Raw genomic sequence first — 22,708 nt, 5'->3', positions numbered from 1 at the left:
ATCAAAATCAAAATCAAAATCAAAATCAAAATCAAAATCAAAATCAAAATCAAAATCAAATCAAAATCAAAATCACAATCAAAATCAAATCAAATCAAAATCAAAATCAAAATCAAAATCAAAATCAAAATCAAAATCAAAATCAAAATCAAAATCAAAATCAAAATCAAAATCAAAATCAAAATCAAAATCAAAATCAAAATCAAAATCAAAATCAAAATCAAAATCAAAATCAAAATCAAAATCAAAATCAAAATCAAATCAAAATCAAAATCAAAATCAAAATCAAAATCAAAATCAAAATCAAAATCAAAATCAAAATCAAAATCAAAATCAAAATCAAAATCAAAATCAAAATCAAAATCAAAATCAAAATCAAAATCAAAATCAAAATCAAAATCAAAATCAAAATCAAAATCAAAATCAAATCAAAATCAAAATCAAAATCAAAATCAAAATCAAAATCAAAATCAAAATCAAAATCAAAATCAAAATCAAAATCAAAATCAAAATCAAAATCAAATCAAATCAAAATCAAAATCAAAATCAAAATCAAAATCAAAATCAAAATCAAAATCAAAATCAAAATCAAAATCAAAATCAAAATCAAAATCAAAATCAAAATCAAAATCAAAATCAAAATCAAAATCAAAATCAAAATCAAAATCAAAATCAAAATCAAAATCAAAATCAAAATCAAAATCAAAATCAAAATCAAAATCAAAATCAAAATCAAAATCAAAATCAAAATCAAAATCAAAATCAAAATCAAAATCAAAATCAAAATCAAAATCAAAATCAAAATCAAAATCAAAATCAAAATCAAAATCAAAATCAAAATCAAAATCAAAATCAAAATCAAAATCAAAATCAAAATCAAAATCAAAATCAAAATCAAAATCAAAATCAAAATCAAAATCAAAATCAAAATCAAAATCAAAATCAAAATAAAACGGGTCTCAGTCCAAGTCCAAGTCCAAGTCCAAGTCCAAGTCCAAGTCCAAGTCCAAGTCCAAGTCCAAGTCCAAGTCCAAGTCCAAGTCCAAGTCCAAGTCCAAGTCCAAGTCCAAGTCCAAGTCCAAGTCCAAGTCCAAGTCCAAGTCCAAGTCCAAGTCCAAGTCCAAGTCCAAGTCCAAGTCCAAGTCCAAGTCCAAGTCCAAGTCCCGGTGAAAAAAAAAAGTTTTAGAATGATAGTGTTTTTAAGTTCTGATGGTAAAAATTCATTATTTTCAATAACATTAGTACAACCCTAAAACCAAAATATCTCCGAAATCTGTCGACTATTCACCGCGATTGAAAATAAACAGCAACTGGATCGGAATTCGCCCCAAGACAGTACGCAACGAAACAGGATCTTCCGGGAACGTCTTTCCCTTTCACCTTCCAAGAAATCCCGTGCAGCAAATACCTCCCAAGTATAGAACAATCCCGGGTTACGCTGCCAGTGAAGAATCCTTCTTTTTTTCGTGTCAGCCAGCCGTGACGTGACGATGATATCCCGGATAAGAATTTCACAGATTGTCAGGAACATAAAATTCAAAGTGCAAACATAATCGACTCCTTGTACGTCTTCTTCGGGGTTTGGTTTTGCTTCTAAATTTAACGCGTTCCGATTTCAACTTAGCACTTATCTACATGCTCTAAAGCGGGAAGGTATTATGGCAGCCATGGGGAAAATCTACTTCTAATGTTAGTGGAAGAGTAACAATGTGCTTTTAAGGTTAGGCTGCCAGCTGAGCTGTGCTTCTTTCAATTTTAAACGGTTGGTTTGTTGGTTGTATAATTTACATTAAAAAAAAGTATTTGAAAACTACAAAATTTGACATTTGATATTTGATAGAAAATGCTTCAATAAGGTTTCAATTTGACACAAACCTCAATAAAATATTTCATGATTTTCGATGCTGCAAACCCACCGTGCACTCCAACGATGGAATATAATTTTAGACTAAAATGAGCCACTCCTTTCCGGCTTCCACTAGCTAATGTGAAGCTGACGTGGAAAACGGCAACGATGGTGATTAATAAAGGCAAGATGGTGGAAGCTTAGAAATTAAGGCATTAGGATCATGCGAGATAAGCCAGCTTGCTACTGCCGTGTGGAAGAAGAATGACGGTTCAGGAAGTGATGAAGCTCAACGATGTTGCCGAGCTATATTAAATCCTTCCTTTAGCAGGTTCGAGGTCGAGAGATTTGACTTTGAAAGTCATGAAACATGACTTAACTAGAACTAGAAAACTTGTATTTCAGAAAAAAAAATCTTATCTTACGCTGCAACGATTTTCTCAAAATTGAAATTAGCGGTTCGACCTACTTCTGAAAACTCGCAATGTATTATTCATGTTGTTCAAACCAAACCCTCACCTCCCCACACCACAACTCACACCAAACCTAACAGCTAAATTTAATATTAGCTAACCGCTGAAACCCAAAGACCCCAACCTTGGTACCGGGAACCGTCTAACGCACGTGGTTCCTCACCCGAAAATCACCCACACATTTAAGCCCGAAGCGACACGTGGAAAATCTTGGTGGGAAACTTTTTTCTTGCTTTTCTTGCTCCACCTAAAGCTTTCACATCAGTCGGAAAGATCAGAGGGAAAAACGCGGCTTCCGAAGGATCTGTGATGTGCCATCATGGAGAACAAGTTTTTTTTTTTACTTTTGCCTACCCGAAAGCACAACCAGTTGTGCGGAGTACGTTTTGAAGATTCGAAACTTTGAGTTTTGAGGGGATGTTTGGAAACTGTGATGATTTTCTTTTTATGCTTAACTTTAAAATTTGTCATTTTCTTCTTTTAAAAAAAAATAGATTATTAAATCAAATTGAATATTTAAATTTATCGACCATCGACATGTACAAGGATTTAAAAATTATTAAAAAATACATTTTTATTTTTGAGTGTAAAATTAAAAGTTTCATAATTAAAACGTTTTATGATACATAATGTAGAATATCAAAGAGGAAATTTGATTCTTAGCTTAAAACTTATTTTCAAATCATCAAGAGTATTCTTTCAAATCAACTTGAAAAGTACGGTATAATCGATACTAGATTTGAAATTCAACTTCGGGCTATTTCGGGAATGAAATCGAGTTCTGGGAATCTACGACTTAAATGAAGAATTCAAAGCTGCACAAAATGGCGGACTATACTCTATTTAGTCCCAAAAAGTACGCACAGAAAGATAGGACAATCATGTTTCCATAAAACTGGAATATTTCTTATCAACTCAAAACAATCTAAAACGCATTTTATGCATTGATAATCATACTTTTTTACTTTTTTTCTCACAAAAATTAAATTTTCGTCAATACTCAGAACTTTTGGAAACTTAATGGCTAATGGTGTATAATGCATTTAAAAAAATGTTAGTTTAACTTCAGCACGACTTTTTTTTTAATTTTATGTTGAAAATTTGTTTGAAAAAAAACTAATGATAAAAATACTTTTTTTTGTAATAAGGCTTCATCCATAAAGTACGTCACGCTAAAATCAGCTAAAATGTACCCCCCTCCCCCCCCCCCTTTGTCACGCTTTTCCTATACTTATAACACGTAATGTCACACTTGCTCAGACCCCCCCCCCTCCCCCCCTAGAGCGTGACATACTTTATGGATGACGCCTAAGGTATTTGTATGCTCCAATGAGACAGCCAGAATTAAACAAATACAGCGATTGTTTTTTTCTGTTATGCCACATACAGTATGTAAAAAAAGTATTTACACACCTTGGGCACTATGCACATTTTGTGATGAAACATGTAACAATTTAAAGTTTGACAGAAACCTAGTACTACGTTTTGTTCAGAAACTCATGCCAGACATTTGCTACAAAAAGCTCATGAAAAGATGTTTTCTATAAAAAGTTATATAACAAATACTATTGCAAAAATAAAAAAGGTGCAAAAAAGTTTGTACACCTTTCGAAAAATTAACATAAATAAAGTTATTTGTTGACAAATCACCATAAATCCAGTCTCCCAACTCCAAATAGGCATCCTTGACTGATTAAAAAAAATTGGATTGAATATAAAGTTTACTAATTACTTAGTATAAAAGTTTATATAACTCTGGGAATTCTATATAAAACTTATCTAAATTTAACTTTGCAAACTTTCAGTTTAGCTTAATGTCAATATATTACCATAGAATTGCTAAATAAACATTCTGGAGTGGGTATAACACCGTTTTGGGGGTCTTTGTATCGATAGAATAGATTTTTCGTTGGAATTTCGTACCAACCCGGAATTACTTCGTCGGAAAATCCGCCGGCATCTGAACCGGTCCACAATTCACAAGTCAACCTATGTGGCATCGGAAAGGGCATAAAATTTCCAATCTTTTGATTGGCAGGTTGCTGAAACGAAACCATAACAACGTTTTTGCCTAGGTATTAAAAAACGTGGGTTTTATAGAAAACCTAGATGTATGGGTATCAAAAGATCGGAAATTTTATGCCCTTTCCGATGCCACATAGGTTGACTTGTAAATTGTGGACCGGTTCGGATGCCGGCGGATTTTCCGACGACGTAATTCCGGGTTGGTACGAAATTCCAACGAAAAATCTATTCTAGTCATACAAAGACCCCCAAAACGGTGTTATACCCACTCCAGAATGTTTATTTAGCAATTCTATGGTAATATATTGCCATTTAGTTGAATTAAAAGTTTGCAAAATTAAGTTTAGATAAGTTTTATATAGAATCTCCAGAGTTATATAAACTTTTATGCTAAGTAATTAGTAAACTTTATATTCAATCCAAATTATTTTTCAATCAGTCAAGGATGCCTGTTTTAAGTTGGAAGACTGAATTTATGGTGATTTGTCAACAAATAACTTTATTTATGTTAATTTTTCGAAAGGTGTACAAACTTTTTTTGCACCTTTTTTATTTTTGCAATAGTATTTGTTATATAACTTTTTATATAAAACATCTTTTTATGAGCTTTTTACAGCAAAATGTTCGGCATGAGTTTCTGAACAAAACGTAGTACTAGGTTTATGTCAACATTAAATTGTTTACATGTTTCATCACAAAATGTGCATAGTGCCCAAGGGGTGTAAATACTTTTTTTACATACTGTATATGTATATATTTCCGCTCTAATTTTTTTTTTGCTATTTGAATTGAAAAGAACTTTTTTATGATTTGCCAACTGAAGAGCAGTCTTTTGCAAATTAATTAGTCAATTTGGGGCTTATCTGCTTATTTTTTAATATCGACCTTTTCTTTTAATTTAAATTGAGTGTTATTTTTCAGGAAAATAAATAAAAAAAACTGAATAAGACATTCTTTTCAGCCTGAACAATTATTATGAAAAAAAAACTATTGAAGTTAAACTTTTAATCTATACAAAATAATTTTAACGAATGTAGTTTTGTTTTTAATTATACAACATTTGAATTGTTTGTTTCTTACTCATTTCCTCCAAGCTTTTCCGATTGATGAATTTTCCAGCTTTCTATTTACTAAGCAAGTAGTGATTATTTAATCCACCTATGTGGTTGGAGCCTTCCTCACTCTTTACCAAGATATGATGGGTTTGGACACAAATTTCATCAATATTTTTAGATCCGGAATAAAAAAAGTACACAAATACCGCTTAAGTGGTCATAACTCGAGACAGGGTTGCCAGATCTTCAATTTTTTGGACTCGTTAAAAAGGTCTTTCGATTACCTAACCAAAGCTGGGTAACACGCTACAATAGTTCTCGTAATCAGGATTAAGAGGCTTAATACTCTAACAGAAAAAAACGTTGGGCGGACCGTGGATCCGGGCATAGTTTACATACATGAGATCCGGATGTATGCAAAAGCAAATTTTATACATTACTTTTGAACTATTCATCGAAGCTTTATAAACATTTATAGGTACGTATGGGATCCTAAACAGAATCGTATTCCAAAATTTGAGCAAAATCGTTTCAGCCAGTGCTGCGAAAACTGAGTAACAATTTTGTTTTGTCTATTTGAAGATTGTGAGTGATTTCAGATATTTTTTTTTCAGATTTGATTTCAATAAAAATATCCTTGAGCAGAGATTTTTAGCTTTTGATTTTTGAAGCCAAATTTGTCCAGATTTGATGAATTGATTTGAATTAAATTTTGGAAATTTGCAATCTTGTGTTAAGAACTGTACAAATATTTTTCAGATATTACCGGTATTTTAAGCATAGTGATTTCCTAATAAATAGACTAAACCATTTTTAGAATTTATGCTTAACAAAGAAAATGAAAGTGTTCTAATACATTTCATTCATTTAACTTTTTAAACTTTCAACTTTTTTTTAAATCCTTCTGGTAAATGGTTTGACAATTATGTAATTTATGTATAATTCCCAAATCTTTTTAAATATTAGTTTTAAAATTGAGCTTATTTGATTTTTTTTTTCATTTTATAATTTTTTACATTATTTTTTCAATAGAAGCAAAAAAAAAGGCATTAACTTTTCTAGAGAACATGAAATAAGTACTCCTATGTACAATCCCACCGAAAATTTACGTCAAATAAATAAATAACGTTACTTAAACCACTTTAGTGATTGTTGCCTTGCTCCTGAAATCAATAAAAAAGCTGCCAACTATTGGAAATTTGAAAAATCATCTGTAATTTTACCACTTTTCTGGTGTAATGTAACTTTTTCACTCTAAATTGAGGTAAAATTACATCAGAGGGCCTCGTGGCGCGGTGGTTAGCGGCTTCGGCTGCCGATCCCTAAGTTGCTATGGGGCGCGGGTTCGATTCCCGCCTTATCCTCCTGGCCTTCTATCGGATGGGGAAGTAAAACGTCGGTCCATTTGCGTAAAAGAGGTTTTGGGTGACTCATCACACATAACCTTCGGACGCCTAGAAATGAGCAGAAACTTGCAACAGAGACCACAAAAGACCCGGGGGTCGTTAAAGTGGATTGCTTTGCTTTTTTTTTACATCATAAAAGAGGTAATATTCAACCATCCAAAATTACACCTTCCAAATTTACACAATTTTTTACTGTGTACGTCATCAGCCAGATCTCTTGAAATTTTCCTTCAAAAAAAAATGCATTCATGTCGAAATAAAAAAAACCTCAAGTTACATCATCTGACAAAAAGACTGTATGGATTCAAGTTGCGGAAATAAATTTCAAAAAACTTTAGAACAACTCATTTGAATGATAATTCCTAAAGGGTTTACGCTACGTAACCTATTCCCATCCCACTCCATAAAATCAAGGCAACAGCCTTCATACTCTGTACCGTTGGCACCGGCACACGTGCGACTGTCACTTGGAGGCCGTGTTGCCACCGCCGACGCCGGTAGCAGGTCGACACCGTGCATACATTAGTGACAAATTTTACGCCTCTTGGCGCACTTCTTCAGACTGTGAAACTCTTCAGGGGATATCACTCTCTCACTCGGTGTAGCACCTCGTCACGCCACCAAGGAGGAGTTGGGGCGTGGAAGAACCTCCTTTTAGACGGTGACACGTTTATTAGGGCACTTTTGGGGGTTGCGCATCGTGAGGCTTTAATTGTAATCAAGTTATGCTGCTGTTTGAGAGTTGGCGTGTGTGTGTGTGTGGGTGTGGGAGGAAAAGTTGCTTCAAATTATGTGTCACATTTGGCAGAATTTTACCGGCGTCAATTTCGTGAGGGCAAACTTGCGACGAAATGAAGGTGAAAAGTTTTGGAGCCGGGGCCTCCTTAAATTAAAGTTGAGTGTTTTGATGATTTTGTTTTATGATATATGGAGATTATCATCATTTTGTTGCAGAGACGAGTTGAAAGTTAGTGTTTTGCTGAGATTTGAAAATGCGATAAATAATCTTTCGTTTTTTGCAAGATTAAAAATAACTGTTAGTGAGAATTATGCCAACCTTGTTGTATATGACCCCATCGTACCGCTGTAAATAGAGCCCAAATGACAGTTCGGCAGTTGGACCGACGCTCAGTCAGTGAGCGCATTCTCTCCGCAACAGCGGCTGCGGCTACTCTGGTGTTGGGGATTCTTCCCGGACGATATTGAGCATTCACACTGTTCAAAGATATTCTTTCAATGTGTGTAAAATTTTGTTCTAAGGTGTAATTTTGATCACCGAACAAGAATCTGAAGTCCATTTCATTTAAATTAATATATGTAAGTATTCGTGTTATCGTGTAACTCTGCGAATAACCCAATATCGTCTATCGATGTCTTAGATGTAGAAATCTATCTAAAGAAACCGCCAAGATCTGTGTGAATGCCTTTTTTTAGGAACTTCTTCAAATTGATCGAAAAGTGATTCAAATTATTCAAAATTTATTCCCCCCTCGCATAAAACCTCAACGGCATCTCATCCATCGGCTTCAGAATCATCTCCGCCTTCAGCTGTACCCTGTAGTCCGGCCGGTCCAACTCCACCCTGCACCACCGCACCACCTTCGAGATGGTCGCCTTCAGCTCGTACATGGCAAACTTCTGCCCGATACAGTTCCTGCCGCCGGCGCTGAACGGAACGTACGCGTACGGATTCAGCTTCTCGGCACCACGTTCCGCCTCGAAGCGTTCCGGCACGAATCGTTCCGGATCGGGGAAGTAGTTTGGATTGTGATGCATGTTGTAGATCCCGATCGATATGTTGGTGTTTGGGGGGATGGTTAGTCCGGCTAGCGAGACTTGTTTCGAGGTGTTGCGGGAGATGAACGGAACAGGGGGGAACATCCGGAGGGACTCCTTGATGACCAGTTCTAGATACTTGAGGTCGTTGAGGTTGGTAAGGGTTGTGGGGGTGTCCTTGGAGTCACCAAACACTGAGCGAACTTCTTCGTAGACCTTTTGCTGGATGTCCGGGTGCTTTGCCAGGGAGAAGAGGATGAAGGTGATGGCGGATGCCGTGGTGTCGTGTCCGGCAAACATGAACGTGTCCACTTCTTCGCGGACTTCCTCGTTGGTTAGGGGCTTGCCGTCAATGTTGGCTTGTAGTAGAATGTCCAGCAGGGCCTGTTTGGACTTGAGTCCTACATCGGAGTCCTCTTTAGTGTTGACTACTTTCGTGGAACCAGCTTCTTGAAGAGCCTGTCGTTTCTTCTCGATGATACCAAGCGTGAACTCGTGGATCGTCTTCAAATGCTTCTGATACGGTTCAAACGAACTTGTCAATTTAAAGATCCACTTCGTATTGTAGAGTATGTCAAACATCCTCCGGAACACGATCGCGGCGATGTCCTCAACGGCCACCGTATAACAGGACTGCTTGGTCTGTGCTTCCGACTTGATTCCCATGGCCGTTTCCACAATCACATCCAAGGTGCACAATTTCACCAACGGGAAGATCTTCACCGATTTCCCCTCAGCACTCAAAAACTTCCTCGCCAAAATCGTACTCTTCGCGTCAAACACCTGCGCAAAGTTCTCCAAGATCTTGAAGTGAAACGCTGACGTCAGCGCCTTCCTGTGCGTGAACCACTTATTGCCACAGCTTATCAGCAGTCCCGTCCCGAGCCACTCCACCAGCATGTCGTAGTCGTCACTCTTGCAGTTGAACTCCGCCCCGGTCATAATCTGCTCGATGTGGTTGGCGTCGGTGAAGAACAGCCAGAACTGGCTCATGACGTCCATCTTGAAAACGCGACCGTACGCCCGCTCCAAGTCTTGCATGTACTGGAAGATCTCCGTCGAGCTCTTCGTCACCAGCTGGTGGACATTTCCTAGCAGGGGTAGCGCGGGCGGTCCCCGAACGGACTCGAAAGGTTTCTGAAGGCGGGATCGTTGCTGCCAGATGTACGCGACGGCGATGATCAGCGCCGTAAACAGAATCAACGCGAGCATGTTGAGCTGCGGCGTTGGACCAAAATAAACTGACCTGCTGGACAAGGCAGGGTGTCGCTGTACGGTTATCAGCTCAGCTGGTTTAGTCTTATCGGAGGGAGGAATAAGCCGTGAGATTTCTTGGTAATTTGGGAGCTTGGGCAAAGTTTCCTTTTTTTATAGACATTCAATTAAAATTACTTAAATTTGCTTCAACGACGAAAAATAAAGTAAAAATCTCCAGTAACTTCAAACCAACAAGCTGTTCGTCCTCAACATTCATTAGCCACACTAAGCTGTTTCGCCTCACTTGATGCAGCAATAATAGCCTCGACACGAAAAAACAATATTTTCATCCCAGTACCCTCCACCAAGCTTCTTGGCACAGATTCTGCTAAAAAAAAACGCACCCCCCTCCGTCCCAACATGATTCATGGCTTGTTGCTGCCAAAAGCACCCCTAAACCGAGTTTCGGCCAAAAGTTAAAGTGAATGCTCAAATTTATCGCGCCAATCCGTGCGCCGAGGTTGAAACATTCCGGACCCGTTGAAGTAAAGTGGTCGCCCCTTTCATGAAAATGGGAAAACTTAAAACTCTGTCGGTGGTGCCGCCGATATTCCTGACGGACGGTCGAAAAACACATTAATTTTATTTAAAAGCATTTTCGGCTCATTATTAAAATATCATCCTAGACGGATGCTGCTGAAGTGAGTTCGCTTCGAGAAGCGAATGGAGAGAAATTGTTGAAATTGAATATTCTCTTGGCCAAAAGCTTCTATAAAGTGATGATGCCTTTCTTGGCATGAGCACGGTGAGAATTTGACGAAGTGAATTACTTATGAGTCAACTCTTTCTCAAAGATTATTCAAAAACAATTTAAAACGGTTCAAGAGCTTTTTTGAATAAATTAATAATATCCTAATAATAACCATTGATCAGATGCAGGAAATTATATGCCTTTTTAAATGTTTTAACGATGACTCTCACCTATTTAAGGATGGATGCTGTTCATTTATTTTTGAAAGCATTCCTTTGAAAAAAATTGTTTACAAAAAATTAAATTCATTTATTTTTCACTAAATCAATGCACATTTGTGAAAATCCTTGAAATGCAAAAAAATGAGTAAAAACTGAAACAAACTAATAAAAATTTCACGATATCGTTCACATTCCTTAACAATTTGTATGTTTTGAAAATGCAAAAATCGCTCAATTTCTTAAATAAAGCTCAGCAACACACTGTTTTTCACAAGCACCTTAGCATTTTCATGATTGATATATAAATGTTTTTTTTTTTTTACTGAACCATTTAAAAAATTCAGCAAGGCAATTCTATTTATATTTAACCCTATAGGGCAATTATGTCTATTTTATTCAAACACCTATCTTCGTCATATGGAGAGTTTGTTTCTCGATTAAAGCTCCAAAAATACTATTTTTGCCATAACTTTACCAGCAACAGCACCGCCTTGAGTAAGCACACAAATTTATGCCATTTACTGGCCAAAAATATCTTATTTAATGCACTTTTGATCAAAATTTATATTTTGCAAAACCATTTCTCATCACGTTGCGTGCACACACTGACACACACGCGAGCAGCTATCAACCGCTTAATGAATATCGCAAAAATCATCTTTTCACTATCGCTCAAGTTTACACAGCTATTTCGGGATAAAATTGCTTCCAACTACCGGGAACATGTTCTTTTGGCCATATTTTAGTCACTCACTTGTTAAGTAGTCTCGAAACATGTAATTAATTAGCAAGCGCCATAAATAAAAACAAACGCACTGAGTCACTTGACGTAAAGCCAATTCTAAACGAAGGCTGAAGAAAACCGAGCGAGAAGCGAAGGCAAATAAAGAACAAAGGATGGCCACCAACACCACCAGCAGCGCAGCCAGCGATGCCAGGAAACTTTTCCTATAAATGCCACTTTTCGTGAGCGTTCGCTTAAAATTTCGTCACAAATGGCAACAATAGGCAGACACAAAAAAGTGCTGGAAGAAAAAAGAGCTAAGCCGATATTAGAAAGGTGGGCGTGGCCAAGTGCATTCTCGTGTGATTAAAATACCCCTGGGAATTATTATTTTTTAAATGCTTGTAAAAGGAATAGAATAACTTTTGATAAAGATCAAATTAAACTGAAATGTTCACAAAAAGTTGCTCTTCTGGTTGGTGTACTTGGTTTCAGTAAATTTCAAGGAACACTCCAGATTATGCAGCATTTTTCAAACACGACCGCTTATTAGGCTTAAAATGGGTATATTTCCCCTACTGCCCAATTTTTTTTCGAACATTTTTATTTTTCATTTGTTCAGAAGGTCCATTTGATCAACTTTTATTCTACGAAAAACTTTACTTCTCTTGTTTTATGTTTTTCTTGTTTCATTTTAAGTATTTTAATTTGCATTTATCTTGTTCAGTTAATGTTAGTTTTTGGTAGTATTTGGCCTATTCTACCACCTCCTATCATTACAGTTTGCCTGTCTAATTTTTTCGTGTTTTACAGTCACTTTTACAATTTTTTGCCTGTTTTTCTCAATTTCTGCTATGAAATGTCACCATTATCATTTAAATTGTAAAAAAAATGCGTAGAGGCATAGTCTAGGACACTACAAGAATTACTGCATACTTCCTTTTACTTAAAACATAGGAAATGCTAGTAAAAAACACAGCCAAAGTTGACCCCTAAAAAAATACATTTTTAAAAACATTGGCAAAGTCACATAAAACAAGTTAAACTTCCAACCCTTAAATTTTCTAAAATTTTAAGAGTTTTTTCAATGCTTTTTAAAGACCAAAAATTGATTGAAAAATTGATTTTTGGTGTTTTTTAAATTGAAGCCTGTCTAAAGACGGGGTTGGGTTGCAGAGGGTTAATTAATTAATTATCAAATCAAATGAGAACAATTCAAACTTCATTTGCTGCTATTTTTTATCAAAAGTAATTGGCAGTATTCTTAAGCATGAATGCAAAATTTACATATTTTTGAAAGCATATAAAATTATAGATTTTTGTATACATTTTTGTATGCATTATTAGCAAAGGTTTCAACATTTGAATGAAAATAATGTTTTAAAATGCAATTCACACTAGTTCTGTTGTTTTGAAATCTTTATTTTTTCAAATGGACATAAAAAAAATCGCAAAAAAAATGCGGAGCTGTACATCTGAATTTCACAAAACTTGAAAATATTTCAAACGCGCCCAAACATGCTTAACATGATCACCAATGCAGGAAAATGCATTTAGATTGATTTCAGTTGATTAAACTTCTGTTTAACAAAAAATATTAGTTTTTTGAAAAATATGTTTTGCTTTTAGATTTTTCGTGCAATTTTGAAAGGGGTGGGGAAGGGGGAGGAGCGAAATAACTTTGCAAAGTATTTGCAACGGCATGATTTAAAAAAATCAAATAGGGGAAATATACCCATTTTCATCACAATACAATTTTCAACCTATTCTCATCACTTTTGCAGTTGGATGCTATTCAATCTGACCTTGATATGAATGTGTTCAACGTACTTGAAAAGGTAGATTTAAATAAAAATTGAAATTTTTTAAAGTTAGATAACTATAATGTGGAAAACAAGTTTTAATTGTTCCTAAAAAAATTTTTTTGGGTTCCTGAAAGTTTTTTTTTGAAACAGGGCGACAGAGTTTTTAAAGCACTACTGATTTACATTACACGTTTTAAAAATTTAAATCATGAGACAAGCTTACTATTCGAATAATATTTGAAAATAAATTGAAATCCTATATTTGTCACCCTGGTTTACGGAACATCAACAAAACAGAGTTACTTACTTTTATGTGTGCTATTTATTACTTTGAAATAGTCAAAAACACTTTATGGCAGCTGTTATTCATGATCAAAGTTCTGATAAGTCTGTAATAGGAATTGGCCAAGGAAGGGCATATTTCCCCTACGTTGTTGCTATAATTTGTTAATGTAAATTCAAATATGGAATAAAAGGTTCCTTTATTGAAAATTTAACAAAAAGTAACTTTTGAGGATAATTTCGCAGTTCTTAATTTTTTTTAAGTGCCCATTTTCGCCAACATATTTTTTTAAATGCTCAGGAAATGCCCTACATTTGTCTAATTTTGAACTTTGATAATACGGCTTTGGTTGCTGAGATATGGCAATGCAAATATAAAATACAATCAGAAAAACGGTATTTCAACTTTAAAAAATTGTAAAATTCTAATTTCTCCAAAAACCAACTCAAAATCAACCCTAACTTTACAAAAAGGATAAATTCCTTATAGGTTTAAATTGATTATTTTATCTCTTTTGTTAGAAATGTTAGAGTTAGGTAAAAATAACTTTTTTATGGACATCAGAAAACGACACTTTAAAAAAAAAATCGACTTTTGGAACATTACCTAAGATTGGTTTTACGTTACATAAGGTGCACTTCATCAAAATTTTACTTTAGTACTTTTTAGTTGCTAAAAACAAAACATATTAATAAATATTTTTGAAATAAACTTCGGACTGTTGCATACATTTGAACTACATTTTGGTAATTCCAAAAAAGTTTCCACCTGGTTTATGGATGGCACTAACTTAAATTTAACTAAACATGAATCTCTTTTAAACCAAATTTACACCGACTTTCCCATAGTGCACAGCAGCATTTCTTTCAATTAACACAGGAGCAGGAAGAAGAAAAAAAAGAGTTCATGATAAAGTGCAAAAATCTCCTCTACCCTTCGCTGAAAGCCAAGTTCCGTTCCGTTCAAAGCCCGGCTTCAAAGTTTTCGTCAATGGACGTCCAGCCAAAGATGATGGCTTTTTCCGCTCTCTCTCTCAGGACAAAATTCGTCGATACGCGAAAGAAACAACAACACTAAGAAGAAAAAAAGGGTTTCAGAGTAATCAGCGCAGATTGGGGTTGCATAAATAATTAATTTAGTTCGCTTTAAGCGTACAAAAAACCCCTTTTCGACGAAAAATCGCTTCTTACCAGCGATGATGGGTTGCAAAAGCCCTTCTGTTGCTCCGTTTTTGAAGAACACCCCCACAAAGTACAAGCTTTCGTGGATTTTTGGTGGGCAAACCCTTAAGCCGATCTTTTTCGGGATTTCCACCAAACGAAAGATTAATGAAGTGAACACTTTAATATTAATGGGCACACCAAAGCTGCGGACCTCCCAGGGGGTGGCAGACATTTTTCTCCGAGACCAGCGCGTGTAAATGCTGATAAGGGCTATAATTTACCTTCCTAATTCCGCCGTCGGTTCGCGTGCCCCTGCTGGACCAGATTCGGCGGTTTCGTTGGCGCAAAGATGGCGTAGTTTTGGGTTCGGTTTAGGAGCTGGAGGAAGAAAAATTAAGGCTGCCTAATTGGGGTCACATCTCTTCTCTGTCGTTGGCGGCACGTAGAACTGAATGGAGCTTTTCCGGGGTGTCGTGAAATATTGGTGGAAATTGCTGTGAAACGATTGCTATTATGTTTTGAATATATTGAAAGCAATTTTCATTGCATTTAATTTGCATTATTTGAAATAATATCTTCTGTGTACTTAAAACATGTACTCCATTTGAGCTTTTCAAACTATTTAGAATTACTAATATGAAACAATCACTCAAAACATATCGAGTTCAATAAGCCCTCCCAGAAGTGCCTCGTCAATTTATTGTCACGTGGGCACGTGATCCCCACAATTATGGCGGAAAGCCATTACTGCTGGTGACCCCGTGTGTCAACGGTTGGGTGACATTACACCACCGCGGGTATTACTACGTGTCAACCGTGTCGTTGCTACCGTGTGACCACTTTTATGTCCCATTCCCACCCTCAGTCAGGCCTCAGGTCAAACCAATTGATTACCCATTACTCATGATTCGAGGCCGTGCACCTTCTCCACCGGCACCGGCTCTGAAATGTAACATTTTCACGCACAGCGGCTGCCGTAAATGGGAATTATGCGCATTTTACGTAAACCCATTTCCGTCGAGACGACGCGAATCGACTCGACACACAAGCGCCTGAATGAGCCCGCCCGGCTTTGACTGTTTCATAAATAAAGATGATGCCATTTGGAAAGCGTGGAATTTTACGCATATCCTTGATGGATGGGATTGCACTGGCAAAAATGATGTTATTCAACTGCTACATGTTTTTCATACATTTTTGGAAGTTTGGACTTTCAAAACTCAAAACTGTTCCAAAAGTCCGACAAAAAAATCAAGAAAATGTTAAAAAAATAGTTAAGAAACTACTTTCATTGCAAATGACTAAACTGTAGACAATCTTACCATGTTTCTAGAGCGTCAAATTTCACGGGGTTACAAATTTCCCGGGAAACGGGAAATTTAAAATTTATTGAAAATTGTTATGATCTTGGTTTTAATTAATATTAAGCAAGAAAATTGTATAGGACATCAACATTAATGGTTGAAATAAGTGTGAAGATCAATTAACAGCTTGACTGCAAGTAAAAAATCATTCAACTACAAGAAAATGTATTTTGGTATTTTTTGATGAGAAATTTTAAACTTGCCTCTGTGACCAGTTTATTGAAATGAGAAAAAAAAAAAAAAACATACAGAAATTATGTTTTTCATGACAAATACTGGTTTCAGCTCTTGAACAAATGGTTAAGCTTTTTAGTGTTGGTTTTACTCCAAACAACCCAATGTTTTCAAATATTTGAAGCAATCTTTGAATATATTTTTTGCATTTTTTGAGAACAAACAATAGAAAGTAATTTTTCAATGATTTTTTTTTATTATTAAGCAACATGATATAAATTATACGATAAATTAACATCATTCAACAAAAAAGTCTTTAATTTTTCACATTTAACCCTCTAACACCTGTTGTTGCACCAGTGCTCCATAATTCTTTTACTTCAAATTGTAATTTCTTTAGTACTAGGTATTCAACCAAATGACTTAATTCTTTTTGCACAATTTCTATTTTCATCTTATTTGATCATGGTAAACAAAAACGTAAAAAAATCTCAATTTTAATTTGGAGGTAAGGAGTTAATATTGTTTTGATGAAATAACATTAATCTGTTAAAAGCTTACCTAATTGTAATAATTTAATGCTCATTAAGCAAGATCTATTCCCAGTTGCTTGAAAAAATAGTATTATCAGAAATAATTCTGATATCATAATTTCTTATAATCTGATTAATTATATTTAAACCAAACAATACATTTAATTGAACAAAATCATGTTGAGTTTGTTCATTTATTATTTTTTCAGAGCATTTTCAAAAAATTGTTCCAAAAATTTAAGAAAATGTACACTTAAGCTTGAATTTCGGGAATTCCCGGGAAATTTATAAATTTCCCGGGAAACGGAAAAAAAATTTTTTTTTCGGGAAATCCCGGGAATTCCCGGGAATTTTTTTTCCCGGGACGGGAAATTGGACGCTCTACATGTTTCATTCAAAGTGAATATGTTCGATAGCGTTAGAATTAAAAAATCGAAAATTCTATGTTTTGTAATTTAATTTTCGAGAATTTTACCATAGCCTAGTTAAACAGACTTCCTTCAGGAAACATGGCAATTTTAATTGAATTCATATAAAATTAGATCCGCAGAAAATAGACCAATGTTCGACCAGTTTATCTTATCTTTACATCAAAATAATTCCAAAATCCCTTTCGTAATATTTTTTTTGTAAAAGAATGCTTGTATGTTAGATGTAAAAGAATGCTTGAATGTTAGATAATTTCATCTTATAAACAGTTCTTATTTTTCGAAATTGCTTCTTAAATTTATTTTTTATGGACATTTTCTTTTGTTTTTTATTTTTTGATGAAACTTTGTTCATCGATTCCTTATGCATAACGGACGATTTTACTTCGGCAAAGTCTAGCTTTTTAATGCAGAATTTTGAATAGTTTTGATAAACCCTCAAAACTGATTTGAAATCATTTTTTGGGATTTTTATAGGGTTTTTTTTTCAAAAAAAAAACTCTCGCATCGTCGTCCATCTTGGAAACAAATATTTTAAAATAGCATCCCAAAACATGTTTTTTTCAATTTCTCATCGAATTGACAAATATATTTTCAGAATTAAAAGAAATCACTATAAACATTTAAAAAAGGGAGCTTTCATTTATTATGTAACGCTGTTGGGGGAGAGTGGTGGGGTCAAAGGCCGTGTTACGCTATATACATTTTTTTAAATTTGTATGGAAATTTTGTTACTAGGTGGTCCAAAACTCATTTTTTTACGTAATAAAATAACGCTCCTAGAGTAGATCACGGGATTTCTCTAATCAGAATTCCCGGGGAACAGAGAAATAGTTTTTATACCGAACATCAAATTCAAAATGAAAAAAAATCCCTTCATTTTTTTATTTTTCCAGACTTTATTAAAAACAGTTAAAAAATAAGCTTTTCTAGTCATTTTAAAACGAATTGAGCAAAACATATTTACTCTGAATTGGATAAAGAATTGTTATCAATTTAAAATCCAAATATTTGCAAAATGTTACTTATTATTTTTAAATGCTCTAAAGTTATCGAAAACTGCGTACCATGTTCAGATTGTAGCCTCGATTATCAACACTTAAAAGTAATTAACTAACTCTATTATTTTAAGCTTTAAAACTTAACAATATTTTGAAAATGTATGCATGACTATTTTCGAATTATTCTGTGATCCTATCCTGGGATTTGGAAAATATTTATCCTGTTTTCCGAAAATTTAAATTGGACACTCTATCAAAAAGCAAAATAAACTGTTTTTATGAAAATCTTTGAAGAATTGTTTTCATGGATTTGTTTTTTAGAAATAATAGCAAAGCAATTATTTTATGAAAATATTTGTCCTTTTTTTTTCATTCAATAAAATCCCTTATTTTTAACAGAACAAATAATAAAAGTTTCATACAAAGTTGCATTTTTTATAACTAGATTACTTTTTCAAAACAACCAATGCGCCATGGTTTTCCTATGTACATAGGACCTTTTGAAAATGTAAGCGAGATATGATACATTTTATATAACAATATTTAACATTCTTTGTTGACAGTCAAAGCCTTTGATTTTTTTCATGAAGTTAAGACCATATAAAACAGTTTTAAACTGTTGATTTTTATCTCTTTTATAAACGGAAAAGCTTTGAAATTAAATTTTTGGTTGAAGGTCATAGACCTACTTTCATGTATAAATATTTTTTGAATTGGGCATATGAAATGTTCGTTTAAAGTTCTCACTTAAGTTCCTTATTTTTTTTTTTGAGGTTGAAAAATGCACGGGTTTCCCTAAAATTTTGATAATGCTGTCTTGCACTTATAATAAGATATGATTGTTCAACATTATAACAGCAACTGGTAGCACTGCTTAAAATAATGAGCTATTATCAGATTTTTTTTATCTAACTTGCGAAGAATTTGAACCGTTAGTTTTGATGAAGTTGATATCCCGGCACAACCTTTCCAAACATGATTGGAATGGCACATTGTTATAAGATTTTTGGAGACTTCATCTTTGATCGCATTTTCTTCTTTGAATTTAATTCAATTTATTTGGTTAAGCATTTGTTTAATAACTTTATTTTTAAAATTTTAGTAGGCTTTTTTTATTCGTTCATACTTAACCTCTTTTTGTTTACTTCCTGGTTTTTATGTCTTTAGGATATTAATGATTTTAAGCTTGTTTTCACATTTTAACATTAATCCTTGAGATGAATTAAGATATAACAACAAACTTGATTTGTTAATTCCTCTCAAAAAAAGTACACTATGCTTCGTTGGGAATGTCTAGAAAAAGTATTTCTGTTAGGAAATGTTATGAGCAGGGATGGAATAATCGCCAACCAATCAATTTCACTTGTCAACTTTCTTCTGATGATTATAACTTATGAGCAAAAGAATATCAACAGAATTGATCATCGTTTCCTTAATTGTTAAGTGAATTGGATTAAGAATATTTAGATTATATCATGTTGTATTTTGAAAATATGATTAAAAGAAATGGGTGGAATTTAAAGATTGCAAAAAACAACGTTTTTATTTTTGAAGTTTATGCTCAAACTTTACTAAAATTATTCGAATTTGCAATTGATAAAACAGCAACATTTATAACAAAAAGGCTCGATTGGAGCTTGTGAAATGGACATTTTTTTTTCTGTGCCCCATGGAATGCTGTAACATTCGAAACAACCTGCAACGAGCGCTCCCCGACGTGTCTCGTCTCATGTATATCATTTGTTATTTATGTATTTTTCTCACACTAACGAAGGCACAATCACAGACACACACACACTCACACTGACAACCGCACCCTTCCCACATTCACTAACGAATTGTAACTCATGCACAATTCTTTCCTTTTTTTCTCTTTTTTTCCATTGCAGATTGCCCATTTTCCCGCGAGGAGACGTGTATCGTGATTCTCGGAAGACTTCCGGGGAAAATTGCGTCGAGGCTGGTGTTGACGAAAAAGAAAAAAAACGAGCGAACAAACGGGGGAAAATAATGCCAACAACAAACAAACCAACACTCCCCCCCTTTGGGTGGGTGGATGAAAGTAACACGGCCAACTAGAGGCGCCACGCCAGTAGCGCGCCCTCATCTCTCCCAGAAAAGGACAGTTGCGAACATTGGACTGGGTTGGGTGGTTGAAAAGGAGAGAGGAAGATAGCGAGTGAATAAAACATAAAATTAAAATAATCCACATAAAAACAGCCAATGGTGCGACGAATTCGAGGGGTTTGAGGGTTGCAGGAGGAGAATAAATTTGGTTCGCTGTTGGTGGGATTCCATTTTTGTTCTGTTTTTGATTTTTTTACATCGAAAAAAAAGTCTGGTGCTATTCAAGCTGAAATGAGGGAGGGAAATACATTCTGTTGACTTAAATAACTGTTACTGTGGCAAAAAATGAGGTCAGGGGAGGATGAATGGAAGAAATGATTGAGCTTATTAAATGTGTGATAATGATAATTGAAGAAAATTCAATGGAAAAGTGTGCGTGTGGGTTTTCATGTGAACATAAAAAATGGGTATTTTATATTTATAACAAATTTTCTTCTATGTTTTATAAGGAAATAGTTAAGCTTAAAAATCCATTTGATCTCAGGGTGATAATTCTGCATTAACCTTTTCAAACGGACATTTGTCTTTTTTAGATGTGTTCAAAGACCAACTTGGAGAAAATTAGAGGGGTTTTCCTAATTAAAAAAAAAACTTATTTATCAAAACCATACTTTTGAAAACTAAATATTTCAAAAAATGACCTCGAGATTCGATTCTTTAGACAGTTTTACATAAAAGTCTCGGAATTAACCAATGTGCTAAGGCTTATCATTTTAAGTTATATTGGGGAAAAAAAAAATAATTTCGGTAACAAGTAGGTTTTTTGACCATTTAAGACTTTTATTTTTATTCCGAGGACAACAGGATATTTTTTAAAGTGTAATTAACTAGATTGACTAAGTCTGTTTGGATAACTGGTCAACAAAGTTTCATCGAAATCCGAGAAGTCGAAATCAATGAAAAATCACATTTATTTTATTTATTATTTTTTTTAAATAAAGTACTTGGCGATTACTCATAGCTAAAAACTCATGTACAGCAATTCCCCACATGAACAGTACGGCCGAAAACAAAAGTGCTCAGATTTGGATCAAATTGGGTGTGGGTCTCGTGGCACAGGGGTAACGGCTTCGGCTGCCGATCCCGATGATGCTATGAGACGCGGGTTCGATTCCCGCCGTATCCACTGAGCTTCTATCGGATGGTGAAGTAAAACGTCGGTCCCGGTTTCTCCTGTCTCGTCAGAGGCGCTGGAGCAGAAATCCCACGTTAGAGGAAGGCCATGTCCCGGGGGGCGTAGTGCCAATAGTTTAGTTTCGTTTTTTTGGGAATAGAAGTTTCTTGGCCGGAATAATTAAACCTGAATATATAAGTTCAACCACCAAGGTTGCCTAATGCCGCATGTGGTCCGAAAAATTGCATTTCTGGACAATTTTTGTAAATATGACATTTAAAAAAATCCACGCTATTTTAACCGATTAAACCTCTCTTGGATGTTTATGTGAAAATGATGGTGAAAAGTTGGACTTTCGTAAATCGGTAGTTTTGTGTTGGAACGATGTTTTCGATGGCAGAAATAACAGATTTGAACAAATTGAGTTAAGCAAAAAAAAAAAAAAAAATAATAATCGTCTTAAATTAGTGCGTCTATCCCGGGAAGTCCCAGGACAAAATGTCCAGAATTTTTTCAAATCCGGGAATTCCCGAATCCCGATTTTTTTATATTTTGTCCCAGGAATTCTCGAAAAAAAATTATCAAATTATGGTCTGAAAATTGAGGTTTCGTTGTGGATTGGATGAAAAAAAATTAATTTACAGATCCCCAAAATGTCTATCGTTTTAAATGTTTTCTAATTTATATTATTTATATTTATATAGCATTAAATATTATTAAAAAGACTTTGTATTATATTTACGTTTTTTTATGATTTCAAACTTGAAAAAAATATCATATTTAATTATTTTTCATCAAACACCGGCATCTGGAGCAAATCAGGACAAAAGTAACGAATTAAGACAGCTGTTTAAGCCAATTTTTTAACAACATGTTTTGATTGATTTTGGTTTAAAGAGGAACAGAACAAAACAATAATTACACTGAATTCCAGATCAGATTGTAGTCCCGATTTCCCCCAATAGGCAGTAGAGACTTCAAGATAATTTGTAAAATATTTTTTATATTAAACATGAAATTCTGAACTTGTCTAAGATTTAACATTGTTTTTGTTTCTTTTTTTTAACAGTTCAAAGATTTTTTAAGCTGTTGTAGTCATGTCATATAAAAAAATAAATAAAAGAAATAAATTAATAAGAAACTTATAAATTTAAATCAAATGTTGGTCTAAATTAAATCTAAAGCAACGAACGAAAAATAACAGTGCTTAAATATATTTTAAGCTTTCTGAAAACTGGTGAG

At 34.4% G+C, this 22,708-nt stretch overlaps 2 protein-coding genes across 3 annotated transcripts in view; one reads left to right on the top strand and one right to left on the bottom strand.

Annotated features, from left to right (window-relative positions):
- Positions 1-22,708, top strand: part of LOC120430152 (uncharacterized) — a 323,078-nt gene that overhangs the window by 43,060 nt on the left and 257,310 nt on the right. The window lies entirely within an intron of this gene.
- LOC120418641 (probable cytochrome P450 4d14) lies at positions 8,268-9,801 on the bottom strand. Its single transcript, XM_039581087.2, has one exon. The coding sequence runs from the start codon at positions 9,791-9,793 to the stop codon at positions 8,285-8,287; it is 1,509 nt and encodes a 502-aa protein (XP_039437021.1). The 5' UTR covers positions 9,794-9,801; the 3' UTR covers positions 8,268-8,284.

The sequence above is a fragment of the Culex pipiens genome, chromosome 2, assembly GCF_016801865.2.
Source record: "Culex pipiens pallens isolate TS chromosome 2, TS_CPP_V2, whole genome shotgun sequence".
In the NCBI taxonomy this organism is placed as follows: Eukaryota; Metazoa; Arthropoda; class Insecta; order Diptera; family Culicidae; genus Culex; species Culex pipiens.
This window is presented reverse-complemented; position numbering and strand designations above follow the sequence as displayed.